The sequence below is a fragment of the Schistocerca nitens genome, chromosome 6, assembly GCF_023898315.1.
Source record: "Schistocerca nitens isolate TAMUIC-IGC-003100 chromosome 6, iqSchNite1.1, whole genome shotgun sequence".
Taxonomy (NCBI): Eukaryota; Metazoa; Arthropoda; class Insecta; order Orthoptera; family Acrididae; genus Schistocerca; species Schistocerca nitens.
The window spans coordinates 420,631,945-420,652,867 of NC_064619.1; the positions used below are offsets into that span (position 1 = coordinate 420,631,945).

The 20,923-nt window shown below is 38.3% G+C and overlaps 1 protein-coding gene across 1 annotated transcript in view; it reads left to right on the forward strand.

The window, feature by feature from the left end:
* LOC126263743 (lysosomal acid glucosylceramidase-like) overlaps positions 1-20,923 on the forward strand; it is a 212,864-nt gene that overhangs the window by 176,896 nt on the left and 15,045 nt on the right. Inside the window, exon 10 of the mRNA XM_049960926.1 lies at positions 4,230-4,510. Coding sequence (XP_049816883.1) covers positions 4,230-4,510 — 281 coding nt within the window. The remainder of the gene's footprint in view (positions 1-4,229; positions 4,511-20,923) is intronic.

Genomic DNA, 20,923 nt, shown 5'->3' on the forward strand with positions numbered 1-20,923 from the left:
TTTGTTCTCCAAATCTGTTTGATTATGTTGCTCATGTTCTCTATTGCTTTGTTGCCTCCCCACTTTATCATCTCGGCTGCTATACCATCTTCTGCAGTTGCCTTATTATTCTTTAGATCACTTATGTATGGATTACCTTAGGACATGCTTGATGATGCAGAAATCACGAGAATAGAAGCATGAGTAAATGAAATGGAGCTGGAAGCCATTCAGAAAAATGCTGAGAAAAGAAAATGAGTACTTTATTTTTTGCTAAGATTCCTAAGAAATGTAAACCAAAAATATTTTGTTGATTTTTCCAGTACCGAAATGTAGAATGTCTTTAGCTGTAAAAGCGTTGTTTGTGAACTATGGATACCAATACTGAATTACCGACACCAAATCACCAATGTACTTTCTTATGTTAATAATAAAAAATAAAAAATAAAAAAAATAAACCAAAGAAATGGTCATACCCCATCCAGGACATTAAACAGAAACTTTTTATGTTCTTAACCAGCCCTCTTGGGAATTGATTATTATGGTTCATACTGGTGAATAATATTATATTGAGTCAAAAGGCATTTCCTTTGAAATAAAAGAAATCATTTATGATGTATGACATAGGCATCATATCCCTGTGCAAGACCCAGGTGCAAAATGTAACCAATCCACCCACTCAGCACCTCCTACTCCATTCCTGTCACAGGTTTATCCATCAGATGTAGAGCCATCTGTGAAAGCAGCCATGTCACATACCAAATCCGCTGCAATCACACTGCACAACTTTTTATGCCAGCATGACAACCAACCAATTGTCAACCAGAATGAATGGCTACTCCTAAACTGTGACCAAGAATGAAGCTGACCACCCAGTGGCACAATATGCAGCAGGCACAATATGCAAGAAATTTTTGAAAAGGTTAAATGCACTAGTTTTGATGCAATGAGTCTTCATCTTCAAATGTCATCACAACCTGAAAACTACATTAATAATCGCAATCGCACTTCTTTCAAAAATTTACAAAAAATACACTAAAATCAGTAAACTGAAGCAAGGGCAGCAAAAACAGGTCACAAGACATCATGACAAGTTGTAGTTGATCAGTCATTTCACACTTTAATGCAGTCTACATGAATACTGCATCAGGATGAAGAATGTTATATACTCTTGCTACATTACATCCCACAGTGATACAATGATCATTTTGCAAACAAAGGCTCACACATCGTACTCTGATAACATGCAGCAAGCCCAAAACTAGAACACAGCATGCAGTCATACTGTGTTCTGTTAATGAAATCTTTGTATGATTTCATTAGTACAGTACAATTGTATGCTGTGTTCTAGTTTTTTACTTGCTGCACATTATAAGATTACTATATGTGAGCCTTCGTTTGCAAAATGATCATTGCATCACTGCAGGACGTAATGCAAGAGTACATAATATCTTTCATCCGGGTGCAGTTTTCATCTAAACTGCATTAAAGTGTAAAATGACTAATCAGACAAAAACTATGATGATGTCTTGTGTCCTATTTATGCTGCCTTTTCTTCAGTTTACTGGCTTCCCCTTTTCCTGTCCTGTAACCCACTTCCAACACACATCACCTTTGTCATGTGCCACACTCCACCAGCTCCAATACTGTGTATCACCTGCCTAGCCCATTTACCTGCCACTCCTCCCTCCTGCATTCTATGCCAGCAACTCTGCTGCCTCCTTCCAACCACTAGCTACCCATGCCACACTTGTTCCTACCTCATGCTTCTCTCTTGCCATCCACCCAAGCCAAGTGTGTGTGTGTGTGTGTGTGTGTGTGTGTGTGTGTGCACGTGCGTGCTCTTGTATGTGGACATGTGTGCATGGATGTGTGCATGTATATGTGTGTCTACATATTGATATTGTAGCCTGACAAAAGATTTATTTTGAAAACTAGCAAGTTTTCTTTCTTTTTTGTGTGTGGCTGTTTATGACTCAACATTTTTTTCTATTTGGTGAATGGCCCCCTTTACTCATAAAGTGTTCACATTCTGCCAGAATTTTCCTTACTATATAAATAGGATATGCGTAGTCTAAATACATGAAGCTCAGATAAGTTTCTGATGATAATTAAATTTTTATTTTACTAAACAATATTACTCAGTATGTTTTCATGAGACTTGTCAACCCACTGTTTTGCATTAAAGGTGTTCTCAGTAATTGAGAGCATTATATTTTATGTTATTGAGATGTGTTCTCTTTCAGCTTTCACCTTGCCTTTTTCCAGTGCTGCTGATTTGATTATTGATTTTTCCCTTTTGTTCCTATTTAACATTACTCAGTTAGGCATTTCGTTATTTTTACTTCTTTTTCACTATTTACATCACATTACTTTTATTGATTGCTGTCAAATATTTCTCATCTCTGCTTCTAGTTTAAATGTGTCTTTTCCTTGCTCTGACTTGTGTCTTGCATACCCAGCTGTTTCTGACTTCTCAAGTTTTCAAATTTATCTCTCACTGTCATTTCATATTGCATTTTATCCCTCATACACTATGTGATCAAAAGTATCCAGACACCCCCAAACACATATGCTTTTCATATTAGGTACTCCATATCAGCGACCTCAGTAGTCATTAGACATCACGAGAGAACAGAATGGGGCGCTGCATGCATGGAACTCAAAGACTTCAAACGTGGTCAGGTGATTGGGTGTCACTTGTGTCATATGCCTATAAACGAGATTTCCACACTCCTAAACATCCCTAGGTCCACTGTTTCCATTGTGAGAGTGAAGTGGAAATGTGAAGGGACACATACAGCACAAAAGCGTACAGGCCGACCTCATCTGTTGACTGACAGAGACTGCCGACAGTTGAAGAGGGTCATAACATGTAATAGGCAGACATCTATCCAGACCATCACACAGGAATTCCAAACTGCATCAGGATCCACTGCAAGTACTATGAGAGTTAGACGAGAGGTGAGAAAATTTGGATTTCATGGTCGAGCAGCTGCTCATAAGCTACATATCATGCGGGTAAATGCCAAATGATGCCGCGATTTGTGTAAGGAGCATAAACATTGGACGATTGAAACTTGGAAAAACGTTATATGGAGTGACGAATCACGGTACACAATGTGGTGATCCAATGGCGGGGTGTGAGTATGACGAATGCTTGGTGAACGTCATCTTCCAGCGTGTGTAGTACCAATAGTAAAATTCGGAGGCAGTGGTGTTATGATGTGGTTGCGTTTTTCATGGAGGGGGCTTACACCCCTTGTTGTTTTACATGGCTCTATCACAGCACAGGCCTACATTGATGTTTTAAGAACCTTCTTGCTCCACACTGTTGAAGAGCAATTTGGGGATGGTGATTGCATCTTTCAACATGATCGAGCACCTGTTCATAATGCACAGCCTGTTGCGGAGTGGTTACGCGACAATAACATCCCTGTAATGGCCTCGCCTGCTCAGAGTCTTGATTGGAATCCTATAGAACACCTTTGGGATGTTTTGAAACGCCGACTTCATGCGAGACCTCACCAACTGACATTGATACCTCTCCTCAGTACAGCACTCCATGAAGAATGGGCTGCCACTCCCCAAGAAAGCTTCCAGCACCTGATTGAACATATGCCTGCAAGAGTGGAAGATGTCCTCAAGGCTAAGGGTGGGCCAACAGCATACTGAACTCCAGCATTACTGACAGAGGGCACCACGAACTTGTAAGTCATTTTCAGCCAGGTGTCCAGATACTTTTGATCACATAGTGTACGTTCCTGCTTGACCTTAGTGTTTGATCAGTTTTTCTGCTTTGCCCTGAAATAAACCCGTTTTCTTCTCTCTTTCTTGTGTTTTACTAGGTGAGGAATCTTTTGTTTCAAAAAGCTTGACTTTCATCAGCTTTTGAGAATTTATTTATGTCTGCACCTGCTGATGGTAAGCTAAGTAGACATAATTTGCATTTAAGATTAGATATTGTTGACTTTTATTCAAGGTACAATTTGAAAACCTCTCCATTACTGGAACATTTTTGATACTTAGTAACTATTATCATTACAATGAACACACTAAAAAATTTTGTCTACATGTGTAATAAATAACCTGTTGTAACAATTATTCCATGAATGTTGATGTATGGCGTGTGTTGCAACTAATACAACAACATATCCTGTGCCAGTATGTACCACTCAGCCAACAATAAAATGATAATCACTGCATCTACCATATACTTCCCAGTGTATTCACTTAAATTTCCTTTCCAGGATTTCACACACTGGGTTACTGGATGGTATGACTGGAATCTGGCATTAAACCAGGAAGGTGGCCCTAACTGGGTAGAAAACTATGTTGATGCTTCAGTTATTGTGAATGCGAAAAATGATGAATTTTATAAGCAGCCTTTATTTTATGCTATTGGCCACTTTTCCAAGTTTATTCCTGAAGATTCAGTGAGGATTAATATTGTGCCAAACAATGAAACTGGAATTGAAACTGTGGCATTCACAACTCCATATAATGCAACAGCTATCATTTTGTTCAATAAGTAAGTTCCTTTTTTCATCATTTTCTATTTACAATAGAGCAAAAATTCATAATAATATAAATAGTTTTTCATGATTTTATCGATGAAGGTTTCCAGCAGATGTTTTCAGAAATATACTGAAGAAAAATTGCAACCAGAACATTTTTCATGTGAATGATTTATTTCACCTTAGCGAGTTTCGCACCTTGGCTCATATTCAGATTAGCAGTAGTGATTTCTTCCACAAATTTCACACTTTTGTCCCATAATACAACACAATATTAATGACTGTGTACTTTATAGCAACTTTAACATTTTACTTTCTGATACTTGAGAAAAAATTTACTTTATGCATTAAAAAACAGAAGTCTGCTTCACTGATGCATGTCATGCTGAAGAGAAAGCTGGTAGGCACATGTTTATTTATGTCACTGGACAATGGGCCTAGGTCATAAACTAATTATGTTGAAATAAATAATTTAGTCAAAATTTGTGATTGGTTGCTTTTTTCCACCTATAATATTTCATTAGGTTTCTAGCAGAGATAATTATTCCATTTTGTGCACAATGTTTCACGGACTTAAATATTGTGCTTACTGTCTGAACTCCAAATAGTCTGTTTACCAATGGAATCATCACCGTGGCAAGAAATCTGAAAAATGCCATGGATCAGTAATGTTAAGATCACATTATAAATCACAGAATAATACTTGTATAATTACACTGAAATAACTTAGAGAGAGATAGATAAGAGAAACCAACAAAAACATTTTATTTGTAGGGAGGCATATGAAAATCTACTTACACTTTGCCATTCAGTAACAAAATGGCAATTCACACTCTCCTTACTTCATTTTACAGTCTTTCCTTATTGTTATGTGAGAAAAAAAAAGTTATGATTTATGTGCCTGTAAAATCAGTCAGCTTTGACTTATCAGAACAAATAATAATGTAAAAAACAAGCTTTATTATGAAGAGGGATAAATTTAGATTTTAAAGTCTATGACAAGCCATTCGTTGATATACAGTGGGTGAAAGGAGATGTGGTGATTACATAGAAAGTATTTATTTTTCTATTTCTAAGAAGGACAAAAGAATGAAGGAGTAACATGAATGCAGTAAGTTTCATTATATTGTATAATAGCCATCTTTTAGATTTATTGTATGAGCAGGAAAATTTATGTGGGAAGACTGTAAAATTATGATACAGAATGCCTAGCTCTTCCTAACCTCAAGAGATGAAATCTAAGTGCTGGCATAAGCTGCACATAAAAATAAAAAAGAACTATCCTAGCTTACAGAAATGTTTGTTCTTTCCTCAGGGAGGAAACAGGAATAATTTGGGAAAGGAAAATCACTCAGAACCAAGGTTGAGAGTTGTTGTACAAGGGGTGCCAAAGCTTAAGAGGGAAGCATCAGAGAAAGTAGTAGGTCAAACATAGTACATTGGTAAGAACTCTACCAGCGTCAGTTCAGAGATCCTAGAAGAACAGTGTGAGAGGTAGAAATGGAGTAAGAGTATGAGTAAGAGAAGTGGTAACTAAAGTGAACAGTGTAAGACTGGTGTAATCATGAAGTGGGAGGAAAGTGAAAAAGGGGACAGGAACTAAACAGAGAGAGAAAGAGATAGGGAGCAGAGAGAGGGGGGGGGGGGGCAGGCATAAGAAGAAGGAAAATAAAAAGTAACAGATACCATTGAGTATATGAGTAAATTAAAAATCCTACAAAAAGAAAGGAAAAAAATATATTTTTATACTCATATGTTCATAAGAGGTAGGACCCTCCCAGGCTGGATTCTGAGCATCCCAGCTCTCCTTTCTACCCATCACCCACCTATTCCTCTTTCATCCCTGAAGAAGGACCTAATGGTTCTGAAAGCTATGATAGATATTTCTATTTTTATGTGTCTGTCAGCAGTAGAGCAATCTCACCTCATGAAGAAAATTACAGACTAGCAGTTGTGTTACTCTGTAAAAATTTAATGTTGTTGTTCTACAGGGACACTGCTTTTACCATTTGGTGTACAACAAGATGTACACACCTTAAATAATGTTTGCAGTATTATTAATCGTATTTAAGTTTTTTGATAAATTATTGCCATTATCTTATGAGAATGGTTAGTGGTTGAGAAAGAAATGAACTTCCATTTGTGATAGAATAACATTAAAGCATATTGAATAATCCTTCAAGAAAAGTTACTTATTTCAAATAGTCTGTCCTTACTAAATTGTTTAGTACCTAAATTTTACTATGCAAAATATTTATACACAAACCACTATATAAAATCACAATACGTTATTGTTACATGATATTTCTGATTTATGAACTGGCTAGCTGTTACCTGTGGCTGCAGTCACATATCAATAGTTTTACTATGATATCGTGAGTAACTAAGCTATTGTACATGCAATAACATCAGCTGGTCTCATGTGTTCATCTTTTTGGCTAAGCATAACTCGTTAGGAGTGCCACTCCTTCCCAACTGCCCCCCACGTAGCATCACTGCCAAGTGGTGCATGTGGAGAGAGGTGGGGATATATAGATTATACAACATGCACATTATGCAACAATTTTAATTAATTTTCAGTGTGGTTAATGTTCACTGATGTACAAAGTTGTTCCACTCCTTACTTCACCCTCGTAGAGGGCAACACGCATAGCTCATATACACTGTTGACCATTGTCATATCTGTGTCCTATGGCCCAACAGTGGCTATCCCAGGTGAGCAGGGATCTTTCAGGGGTGGGGCATAAAATATGTGTGGCGAGGAGAGGGGAATGGATAGCAGAGAAGGGGTTGGGGGAAGATGCTACTGCTACCTACAGGAGTGTGCAGGGACATGGTGTGAACAAGACAATGGGTTGCTAGGTGCAGCATCAGGAGACTGCGCTGAGCAGGGGGAGGGCAAAAGGGAGAGAAGAGAAGGGGAAAGGATTATGCAGGTATGCTAGTGTGATAGAAGGCATTTGTACGGATGGAGAGAAAACAGGAAAGGAGATAGTTAAATGGAGGATGGGGACTAGTGAATGTTGATGCCAGGGGGACATAAGAACGAAGGATACATTGCAAGGAGTGGTCATTAAAATCTGTACAGTGGGAATGTGGGAGATGGTAGGCGCCCTTGGCTTATTTGGACAACACTGCTCAGCACTAAAGATGTGACAACCATTAGTGGTTGGGCTGTATGGAAGGTACTTCATAGTTTGAAATGGGTGGCAGCTATCAAGAGTGGAGCTATTGTCGATGGTTGGTAAGTTAGATGTGGACAGCCAACCTTGAGGTGGAGGTTGACATCAGGGAAGAAGGCTTGTTGGACGGTGAAGAACTAAGTGAAGAGAATGGGAAATAAGGCGCTGAGGTTCTGGAGGAAAGTGGATAGGATGCCCTCACCCTGAGTCCAGATCATAAAGATGTCATCAATTAATTTGAACCAGATGAGGGGCTTGGGATTTTGGGTAGTTAGGAAGATGCTTTCAAACGAGACGCAATTGTGGGTGAGGATGTATTTGATTGTTGTGACTAGGAAGGAGGTTGTAGGTTTGAAGACAGTCAGATACCAGGAAAGTTAGTGTTGAACACTGGCAAGGCCATGGGCAGTGGGGATATTATTGATGAGGGAAGTGGAATCAACAGTAATGAGCAGGCACTGGGTGGTAAAGGAGAGTGGAGAGCAGGAAGAGGAAATGTACAGTGTCTTTTACATGGAAGGGTATGTTATGGGTGCCAAGGGCCTTGCCACAGTGGTGACACCGGTTCCTGTCAGATCAACAAAGTTACGCACTATCGGGCTGGAGTAGCACTTGGATGGGTGACAATCCGGTCTGCCGAGCACTGTTGGCAAGCAGGGTGCACTAAGCCCTTGTGAGACAAACTGAGGAGCCACTCGATTGAGAAGTAGTGGCTCTGGTCTCGTTAACTGACACACGGCCAGAAGAGTGGTGTGCTGACCACATGCCCCTCTATTTCCTCATCCAGTGATGCCTATGGGCTGAGGATGACACGGCGGCCAGTCGGTACCATTGGGCCTTCCAAGGCCTGTTCGGACAGAGAGGGAAGTTGTGGATAAAAGGCACAAGGTGATGGTCCACAAGGGCAGAGAGTCTCTCTGTGAGGGCACAGTAACCACGCACAATGTTGTGCCCTCAGTGTTTGGATTTATGTACTTTAGGAAGCACGTAGAAGGTAGGAGAGTGGGGAGTGACAGATGTGAAGAGGAAGAAGGTCTCAGTGGAGAGGTTCTAGGATGGACCTACAGATTTTAGGAGGTACTGGAGTTGCGTTCACTGTGGCAGAGATTGTAGATGAGCAGCTGGCTGAGTCCTTCTGGCAGGTAATCTCTGTATGTATAATCACAGTGTTGTTGATTTTGTCAGCCAGTAGCATTATAAGTGCAGGATCAGCTTTTAGGTGGTGGTTGTAGTTCTTTCTGTGGATGTGAGGTTGGTTTCCATGTTGAATAATTTGGGGAATGATTGTTAAGCAAGATTTGAGGTTAAGATATTCTGGAAAGTGGTGCTAGACCAGGGTTATCTGGAGGAATAAGTTGAGAGAGTTGGTGTCTGATATTGGTTTGGACTGAGTCTGATTGATTTGGTCAGTGGCAAAAAAAAGTGTTCCCAAAGTAAGGATTGGGAGAAGGAGAGAAGGTCTTTAACTAGTGTGAAATGACTGAATTTGGGAGAAGGGCAAAAGTATTGACACCTCAGCTTCCAGACGTGGCCCCATGTGACTTTTCTGTATTCCAAAAACAATGAAAACATTTAAGGTCATTATAAACATAATTGAGACTAAAAATGCGTCACTGAGATGGTTCGCCTATTCTGAAAATAAAGTTCATCAGGTGTTTTGGGGATTGACAAAAGTGCTGGCATATGTGTAGAGCATCTAATGGAGATTGTTTTGACATTGTTGTAGATGAATGAATAAAATTGTTTCCAAAAGAAAAAATTCCATTATTTTAAACACCTCATATATACAAAATGTGGCTATGTTCCAGGCCCTTTATGTAAATCTTGTGTTGAGTAGCTCTTTGAATGCACTGCCAGAATTGTATGTTAGGGTACAAACGAGCTATTAGTACTGAGAATTTATAGGCCCCCAGCATGAAATATCTCAAACCCATATAGCAGGAAATATCAGTTCAAATATGGTTTCTAGCACTTCTATTGCCTAACAATACCAGAGAAGGAAAGTTGCTACTCACCATATAGAGGAGAGTTCTATGAGACTGCAGACATGTGCGCAAGTTGCATTTGCGTGAGTGTGTGTGTGCATGTGTGTATGTGTGTCTACTGATGGCAAAGGCCTTAATGGCTGAAAGCTATAATTGTGTGAATCTTTTTGTTGTGCCTATCGTGACTCAGCATCTCCGCTATATGGCGAGTAGCAACTTTCCTTCTCTGATATTGTTACATTCCATCCTGGATTTTTCATTGTTTGACTTCTATTGCCTAGTTTCAGTAAAAGTCATTATTATGTATTCTCGATAAAAAATTAACAGCATTACTTCATACAGTTTAAACAGCTATTTAAATGTGCAATTATATTTTGCAACAAACAGCTGTGCAGAGAAATAGTTCTAAAATTGTTGTTGCAATGAAGAGAAAGGTATTAACACTCATCTTGTTTTTTGGTGTATTTGTGGCACCAAATGACATCTTCCTGATGTCTAAGGGATGATGTTCAGGTCCAGGGTTTGAAGCGTAAGTGAAGATACTTATTCACATTTTCATGATAGGCTTATTTCTTATCCACACATGCCAGAAAATCAAATTCATGCCTCAGGTTTATGCACATTGCTAAAGAGAGTCCACCACAATTTTCATAATAAACCCTGAATGCAAACTGCAGTCAAACAAATAGCATCAACTAAAATTTTGTAAACATGAAATTCAGACAGAGTAAAAATTCAGAGTGCAGCAATTGTTACTTCATATTCAAAAAGTTTTCAACTTTCTACTAAATCCAAGAAAATTTTCAATTTCAGTACGTAATATTACAGATCAACTTTACCTGTCTAAAAAATTATTTCCTTACAGAAAAGAAGGCAGATTGGAGGTAGAAAGTAAGTGTGAAAAGTTAAACAGATGAGCTGAAGAAAGCATGCAGCATGGAAAAGGAAATTTCTCAAATAATACTGTATGAGCATCAATGAATGTTCCTCATCAGAAATTTCTTGAACCCCATCTGTTTCAAATTCTGTCATTGTTTCAATAACAAGCATCAGTTCTGCCACTACTCTTTTCAGTACCTTCACTACATATTACCAAGAACAACAACTAAACTTTCTTTTACTGGAGTTTTTCGTAAATCTGCACCAAAAGATATTATTGTCAGTGCTAGTATCACACACACTTTTCCACATTTCAACCTGCAACTTTTCAAGCCATTACTGAAGCAAAAATCTCACAATAACCTACGACATGCAATGTCTCATTATTGTGAATATTTGTCACCATAAAAGTTCAGTCATCACTTGCCCTACTTTCTATGTACAATTCTGCTTTTATTTCACATTTTCTTCTAAATACTTTTCTCATTACAGTTTTTATATTGTCATGAAATAGGGGAGAGAGTGTCATGGATATGATACATGATTTGGGGTGGCAATAATTAAAACTATGGCATTTCTCATTGCATTCTTATGAAATTTCAGTGCACACAGAAAGCTTGAAGTGTTTGCTTTTCCCTCATTCTGTTCAAGAGTGGGATGGCAGAAAAATTGTTTGAAGATAGTTCAATGAGCCCACTACCAGACAATTAATTGTGAATTGCAAGATAATACAGGGTGTCTACGTGGACAAGGAAAAAAAAATTCCCGGATTTCCCGGTTAAAAATACTCTTTCTCCTGGGCGAAAATACACTTTTCTGTGTTAAGTGACCATATATTATTCCTTGGCACTGGAAAACTCATCAATCCTTTGACTGTTTATGGTTTTATATACCGACGTAGAATTTCCCGCCACTTCAGAAAACGAAACTCAGGGGGAAAAAAAAAAAAAAAAAAAACAGATTTTGAAACACCTTTGATGTGTAGCATTATGTACGATGCACATTTTCGTATTACGAAGGTATAAATTTGAATTCCACCAAACACCACATGCTACTTTCCGAAGCATTGAAATCGAGATTGCGATACGCTTTTGTAAGCGTGATCTCGCTATCTGATGACAGCATAGGACACGTGATGTAGTCAGCCAATAGCAATATCACTCTTAAGTAGCACGAACACACAAATAAGGAAAGTTAATGCTTTAAGTCGATACACATAGCATTCACATATAATTTTGGTCTCGAAGCTTAATAAGCTGGAAGAGAAGCTAAGCTTCCACATATAATGTTGATCTTTTTTGTGCATGTTACACTTTAAGATTCATCACACAAATGTGCCAGTAAAATTTTTAATGACGACATAAATGAGTGATCTTCTGAGCTCGAAATTCTTCTAATTGGCCGTCCTCAAAGAGTTGATTTTTAAATGAGAGTCAAACGCTTTGTTATTTACTAAATTCATCGTACATTCTCGCACATGGTTCATCTTGTGTAAAAGGAAATTTGCTTTTAATGTATGTAACACTTTTCGAACCACCGTTCGCAATATTTTCCCGCTACCTGTTAGAAATAGGTTCGTTTCAGCAATTGCAAGAGAGCGCCAGATAACAGTCGCCACCGCGCGATGACGCAGGAAGGCCATATGTTTGTACGTGTAAAACATTAAAAGGTCTTACATTAGGTCATAAAAGAAACAAGACATCAAAGGATACTTCAAGAGCATCGGAATTTCGTGAACCATACTAAAATGCATAATTCGGCTTAAAGTGCACATTTGTATGCCCAGATTCGGATGTAAATTTTCTTGGAGTACCAGTATTGTATTATCTCATGTTTGGTTCTTTATTATGGCATAATGTCATACGTGCACTTGAAATCAGCGAACAGTTGAAACCAGCCAACAGTGTGCAATTAAACAGTTTGTTTCAAATAAACTGACTGCCTCAGCAGAAAAGATTAATAAAAGCCAAATTTCTTTAGCAAACCGACAAAGATAACTTCATTGTTCTGCAAGGCGATTAATGCTTGACTGTCAGAAAGGTGGAAATAAAATGTGAAACTAATGACATATTTTAGCCATCCGTAATTGTGCCAATGTATTTTAATTCATTTGATACCTCCCGGTCACAAAAATCCGTTTCATCATTTAACGTGAGAGCAGTAAATGAAAAGGAAACAACAAAATCACTGAACGTAAACACAGGTCACGTGGAGACGACCCACCTCCCCACCACAACTCAGACTGCTCTGTGCATCAGGCCCGGATTTACTGTATTTTAGAAGGTAGTGGCGCCAAGCCACACTTCTGTAACAAGAAGTGAAAGAAGGTACTACTCATACACGACTCAACTACGCATGCCCAAGAGCGCGCCCGCAACTGCTCAAAGGAATCTAATTTAAACAGTTGTCATGCCACGCTGTTATGAAGCATTGCATAGTTTTCCAAAAGTCTTTGACACATTTTGCTGTTGGCAGACGCTTGTATGAGCACTGTGTTTTGTTGTTGTATACGGCGCATTTCCTATGCAACTTAAGTTTATTTTACGTTTTTTTTCTCTCTCTCATTCATGTTTCGTTGCTGCAGTGTTATTCTGCAGTAGCGGGGTACAGTAATATCCTTTGTTAGAGTATTGGTACTTACCACTCAAAATCACAAAAATTTAACTGAAAACTAAAACAATGAAAAATTCCCGGAATCGTAAAAAATTCCTGGGTTTTTCCCGGTTTTCTCCCGGATGAAAAAATTCCCAGGTTTTTCCTGGATCTCCCGGTTGTCCCGGGTCGTATACATCCTGTAATAATGTATATGTAGAGGTTGAGTTAAAGTAAGTTTCCTCCACTGCAAGGATACTACTGGATGCCTCAACCTGGATGTTCAGCTCTGACAACAAGGCCGACTTTACTGTTAATTTCATTTAGTTCTTTGTACAAAAAGATTTTTACTTCTGTAAATTCGTTACTTATTTGTTGTTTAATGCTATCCTTAAAACTTTTCAGTTGGTTACTTATTGTAGATTCGAGTTCAGATTTCTACATATACATACATACTCTGCAAGCCACTGTATGGTGCATGGCAGAGGGTACCCTGTACCACTACTAGTCATTTCCTTTCCTGTTCCACTCACAAATAGAGGGAGGAAAAAAATGACTATCTAAATACCTCTATATAAGGCCTAATTTCTCGTATCTTGTCTTCGTGGTCCATATGTGAAATATATGTTGGCAACGATAGAAATGTTCTGCAGTCAGCTTTAAATGCTGGTTCTCTAAATTTTCTCAATAATGTCCCTGAAAAAGAACGTCACTCTCCCTCTTATGAGTTCCCAAAGCATCTCTGTAACACTTGTGTGTTCTATAACCTACCAGTAGCAAATCTAACAGCCCTCCTCTGAATTGCTTTGGCGTTTTCCTTAAATCTTATCTAGAATGGGTCCCAGACACTCGAGCAGTACTCAAGGATAGGTCATACTAGAACCCAATATGTCATGTCCTTGCAGATGAATCACACTTTCCTAAAATTCTCCCAATAATCTGAAGTCATCGATTTTCCTGCCACGATCCTCACATGCTTGCTCAATTTCATATTGCTTTGCAACTTTATGCCCAGTATTTAATGGTGTGACTGTGTCTAGCAGGATACTACTAATGCTCCATCCGAACATTACAGCTTTGTTTTTCCCACTCATTCACATTAAGCTACATTATTCTGTATTTACAGCTACCTGTCATTCATCACACCAATTAGAAATTTTGTCTAAGGCCTCTTGTATCCTCCAACAATAACTCAACTTTGACACCTTCCCGTACATCACAGCATCATCAGCAAACAAACACAGGCTGCTACCTGCTTTGTCTACCAGATCATTTAGCTATAAAGAAAATAATAGAGGTCCTATCACACTTCTCTGGGGTGTTCATGACGATACCCTTGTCTCTGATGAACACTCACTATTGAGGACAACATACTGGGTTCTATTACTTAAGAAGTCTTCAAGGCAATCACATATCTGGGAGTCTACTCCATACACTTGTATCTTCATTAACAGTCTGCAGTGGAGCACCATGTCAAATGCTTTCCAAAAATCTAGGAAAATGGAATCTGCCTGTTGTCCTTCATCCATAGTTTGCAATATATCAAGTAAGAAAAGGGCAAGCTGAGTTTCGCATTAGTGATGCTTTCTAAAACCATTATGACTCATGGACATAAGCTTCTCAATCTCAAGAAAATGTATTATATTCAAACTGGGAATATGTTCAGGGATTCTGCACCAAATCAGTGTTAGGGATATTGGTCTGTAATTTTGTGGGTATGTGCTTTTGGGCTTCTTATATTCAGGAGTCACCTGTACTTTTTTACAGTTGCTTGGGAATTTGCACTGGGCTAGAGATTAACAATAAATGCAAGCTAAGTAAGGCACCAGTGCTACAGAGTACTCTTTGTAAAACTAAATTGGGATTCCATCCAGACCTGGCAACTTATTTGTTTTCAACTCTTTCAGTTGTTTCTCTACAGGAGCCTTTCTGATGGTCAAACAATGGTATGTTTGTACAATAGTCTGCTTGAATGATTTCTTAACCATCTTCTTTTTGTTATCTTCAACTGCCACACCAGACTGGGCAATGACTGACTGGATGGAAGCCTTAGACCTGCTTAGTGATTTTACATAGGACCATAATTTTCTTGGGTTCTTGACCAGACCATTTGCTAAGGTTTGGCAGTTATAGTTGTTGTATGCTTTGCGCATAGATCTTTTCACAGGCACACAAATCCATACTAAACTTCACCAGTCATCATTTGCAAGTTTTCTTTTGAACTGAGAGTCTGCTTCCTCAGCAGTTTCTGAATTTCATTGTTAAACCATGGTGGATCTTTCCCATTCTTAATCCACTTATCAGGCACATAGTTCACCAAATCATGATTACAACTTGTTCTAACTTTGCCCACACTCTCTCTATGTTCATCTTACTGGAACTAAATGTTGTCAATTCACTGTGTAAGTGAGATGCTAACAACTGCTTATCTCCTCTTTCTAGCAGAAACACACTCTGAGCCTTATTCAGTGATTTATTATTTTTTGCAACCACAGTTGCTATAATGAAATCAAGGTCACTAATTCTTGTCTCTATACTGATGCTGTCAATAAGGTCCAGCCTGTTTGTAGCTATGAGCTCTAAGGCATTTGCATTGCATGTGGGCTGCCGAATTATCTGCTGAAGACAGTTTTCAGAAAACTTGCTCAAAAGCACTTCACAAGACAGTCTGTCTGTATCCCCCACAATGAGTCCATGGATGTCCCAGTCTGTACTTGAGGATTAAAGTCATGTACAACTAGTATTGCATGATCTGGGTATTTATGTGCTGCTGACTATAGATTTTCTTTGAATGACTATAGAATTCAGTCACAGTGGAATTGAGTGGTGGCTAAAAACATCCAACAGTTAACTTGGTTTCACCTAGACCTGTTATATGTGACCAGATAACTTCACTGTCACATTCAACTATGGCCGCAATAGAGACAATATTTTTGTCAACTGCAAGGAACTCTCCCCTTCCTATGACATCTAATCTGTCTTTTTGAAATACATTCCATGATACAATAAATACCTTAGAACTTTCTACCTCAGATTTCAACCAGCTCTTGGTTCCAAAAATAATTTGAGTGTGAGAACTTTTCTTGAGGGCGGTAAATATCAGTTAACACAATAAAAATAATACTGCAGAACAAAAACAAACTGGTGCTTTTCATTTACCATTTTTATCTTTGATTTTAAAGCAGTTAATTATCCTATAAACCTTATTTGTTTCATTTGGCCACAATTGGCATATATTTTGCACTTTGAAATATTTGCTTACATAATTTTCTTAAAACATTTTATTACCAATTAAACCAAGACCTGTTATAGCTTTTCATAAAAAGCTGTCACATGGAAGGAAGTACATGACATTTGTTGTTTTGGTGATGTGACATATTTCATAAATTTTACAAAAATTCTGATTAAAAATTATTTTCAGTAATACATAATTATTTTATTTCTATAAATTTTGCTAACTTTAAGAGCCATGTTTACTTATAATTATTCACTCATGTATACAGAAAAATATCTACAAAGGTTATTTTGATTAATAACAGGCTCTTGAACAATCTAGAACTGAAATTTGTAATATTTCATCATGTTATCCACCAAAAGTCTAGAGCTCAAGTAGAGCAATCTTTGCTTCAGCTTCAAGTTAGACTGTTGTTGTTTGGAACTGAAGTAAGACAGTCCTTGTCTTAAAAGCGGTGTACTTTGTTTGCTCTTGGACTGTGAACAAAGAGTGTGCCATTTACATTTTTTTTTATTGAAAACAGTGTCATTTAGCTGGAAATGCATCTGATATCTTCTACAATATCATCAATTTGTGGTCAGTGTTTATTACGGAAATTGTGGATGACTCTCTTCAGCAATGTACATAAAGCTGATACATCTACAGGGTGTTTCAAAAATTACCGGTATATTTGAAACGGCAATAAAACCTAAACGAGCAGCGATAGAAATACACCGTTTGTTGCAATATGCTTGGGACAACAGTACATTTTCAGGCGGACAAACTTTCGAAATTACAGTAGTTACAATTTTCAACAACAGATGGCGCTGCAAGTGATGTGAAAGATATAGAAGACAACGCAGTCTGTGGGTGCGCCATTCTGTACGTCGTCTTTCTGCTGTAAGTGTGTGCTGTTCACAACGTGCACGTGTGCTGTAGACAACATGGTTTATTCCTTAGAACAGAGGATTTTTCTGGTGTTGGAATTCCACCGCCTAGAACACAGTGTTGTTGCAACAAGACGAAGTTTTCAACAGAGGTTTAATGTAACCAAAGGACCGAAAAGCGATACAATAACGGATCTGTTTGAAAAATTTCAATGGACTGGGAACGTGACGGATGAACGTGCTGGAAAGGTAGGGCGACCGCTTACGGCAACCACAGAGGGCAACGCGCAGCTAGTGCAGCAGGTGATCCAACAGCGGCCTCGGGTTTCCGTTCGCCGTGTTGCAGCTGCGGTCCAAATGACGCCAACGTCCACGTATCGCCTCATGCGCCAGAGTTTACACCTCTATCCATACAAAATTCAAACGCGGCAACCCCTCAGCGCCGCTACCATTGCTGCACGAGAGACATTCGCTAACGATATAGTGCACAGGATTGATGACGGCGATATGCATGTGGGCAGCATTTGGTTTACTGACGAAGCTGATTTTTACCTGGACGGCTTCGTCAATACACAGAACTGGCGCATATGGGGAACCGAAAAGCCCCATGTTGCAGTCCCATCGTCCCTGCATCCTCAAAAAGTACTCGTCTGGGCCGCCATTTCTTCAAAAGGAATCATTGGCCCATTTTTCAGATCCGAAACGATTACTGCATCACGCTATCTGGACATTCTTCGTGAATTTGTGGTGGTACAAACTGCCTTAGACGACACTGCAAACACCTCGTGGTTTATGCAAGATGGTGCCCGGCCACATCGCACGGCCGACGTCTTTAATTTCCTGAATGAATATTTCGATGATCGTGTGATTGCTTTGGGCTATCCGAAACATACATGAACCCCTGTGACTTCTTTCTGTGGAGACACTTGAAAGACCAGGTGTACCGCCAGAATCCAGAAACAACTGAACAGCTGAAGCAGTACATCTCATCTGCATGTGAAGCCATTCCGCCAGACACGTTGTCAAAGGTTTTGGGTAATTTCATTCAGAGACTACGCCATATTATTGCTACGCATGGTGGATATGTGGAAAATATCGTACTATAGAGTTTCCCAGACTGCAGGGCCATCTGTTGTTGAAAATTGTAACTACTGTAATTTCGAAAGTTTGTCTGCCTGAAAAATGTACTGTTGTCCCAAGCATATTGCAACAAACGGTGTATTTCTATCGCTGCTCGTTTAGTTTTTATTGCCGTTTCAAATATACCGGTCATTTTTGAAACACCCTGCATTTGATCGTATGACATGTGTGGATGAGAAATAAACCACAATAGCATGAAAATTTGAATAACCCTCATCACTTACACTTAAAACCCTGTACTTGAACATCATCTACTAGACATCAAGAAGATATCATTTGGAGCTGCAAATATATCGATGAAACAAGATGGGTATTAAAAATTTTCTACTCATTGTAACAACCATTTTAGAACTGTTTCTCTGCCCTGTTGTATCTCACAAAATATAATTATGTATTTCAACAGCCATTTCAATCAGCTGAAGAAATGCAGTTCTTTCTTATCAAGAAGATGTAATAATGACTTTTAATGGAACACAGGGAACAGTAGTGTTAGAAGTGTGCACTTGTGCCAGAATTATTTAGTAATTGTGAAGATACTAAGTAAAAAAATATACTAAAGAAAGAAATTTGTTTTGAAATGTGAATAAAAAAAGATCAGCAACAAATGGATGCAAGCAATTTGGACATACTCAGGGTGCAAACTTTATGGGCCACACTCATTATGAGAACAGTTGTGATCAACAAAGGAAAATGTGGGAAATGGAATCTAAAATGAAATCTGTTAATGACTGCTTTCTTAGGCTAGTCAGTATTTTGAGGTACTCTGATTAACACTCACCAATCAATATGCAGAAATGCAAGTCAGACCATGTTCAGAGTAAAAACATTTTGACTGTCAAAATTTTATCAGTAAACTGTTGAAGTATTAGTAACAAAGTTCTGCTGCTTTTCATTTATTATAATGTTGTTCTGCCAAGAACTGATGGAAGATTCAGTTAACATGATAAAAATGGTGTTACACAGTATTACAAAAAATTGGAAAAGTGTGGTTTTGAATAAATGCTCCCATAATACAACACATAGATAAAAAAAGAATGGAATCACAAATTTCATCAATCAGGCTAGTATCATAGTCTCCTATTCATCCACAGTGTCTGTAAATCAGGTTTTCCTTTTATAGGCTACACAGTCTTAACTACAAAATCATGGTTTGTTGAGAACTTAACTTGGACTTTCTTCCACACAATACTGACTGGGGACGCCTAGAGCCTTTATGTGCACCTTTGGATTATTTGTCAGGTCAAGGTATCAAACAAGGATTAAAGGCATAGTACAACTGCCACTAATAATTTATTTTCAGTCTCATCTTCCTTAATTGATAGCCAACAGATTATCTATCCATATATATTTATTTTATGTTGACTAATATAAAATGTGTTTCTCAGGTTCAGAGCACATAATAATACAAAAACATAAGCAATTCAGTCATTCTATACAAGAGTGTTTCTAGTATCTGACATCTGACAGGGGCGGGGGGGGGGGGGGGGGGGGGGGTTGGCAGATCATATTAGTAGTCAGAGGGAGCGGGAACAACAAGTAGATTTACTAATAAATAAAACAAAACAGTAGTGAAGAAGTCCTTTTAATAAACATTTTAAGCATAAGAATGCATTTGCATAGCAATAAAACTTTTTTAACTTAGTATGAATGCTCTCAAATTCACCACAAATTGGCCAATTACCTGCTTTTCTAACAACTCGGTTTTCTTCTACATAATTTTGGTGTACACTCATGAAGCACAACTCAGTGAGCCTTTCTTCTCCCACAGTGTTTCCAAGCTATATCTTTACTCTTCAAAGCACACTGAAGAATCATTCCACAATTGCCATTGTAGATGAAACAGTTGCTCAAAATATTTAGTGTTTTTCTCATGTTAGGGAAAAAGATATTGGTCTTATTAAACAGGTCAGCATTTTTCCTTCATAAATTGTACCATGGGCCCAGTTCTCTGGGAATATCGTCCAATTTTTTTAAACAATCTGAATTTTTTGTGGAAGTTTGTTATACTAATTTTGCTTATATTCAAGGAATGTAGCTTATTTAGAGGAAAAGCTAGTGTATTTTCAGGTGAAAATCGGATTTTTAACAATTACATGAGTGATTTGATTTATTATATTACCAATGAACACTGCAAGTATTTGCTGTATTTTCTAATGCTGCATTGCTACTGAAGTTTTGCTTACAAACGATTGTATTTCCAATTCCTCTGCAGTATCTTGTGCTTTTCCAAGTCATTCACTTGTTGTTATATCTGCTTCCATTCAGTCATTGCTGATAATGTCAAGGATTCCTGCAATGTGTTACCATACTGCAATCATATCTGTAGACTTAGATTGCTGGGCATTAGCTACTGGTTCCAAAACTGCTAAGTATTCGGCTGTTGTTTGCAGAGCAAAGATAAACACTAGTTTTGTATTGGCTGACTGCAACTGATAAGACAGATTTTCTCATTGCATAATTTCTCTCTGCGAACAGTTTTCCAAAAGCTGTCCCCAGCTCTGGGAAATGTGGAGAAAACAATCTAATGGATTTAAATTTTGCAGACTGT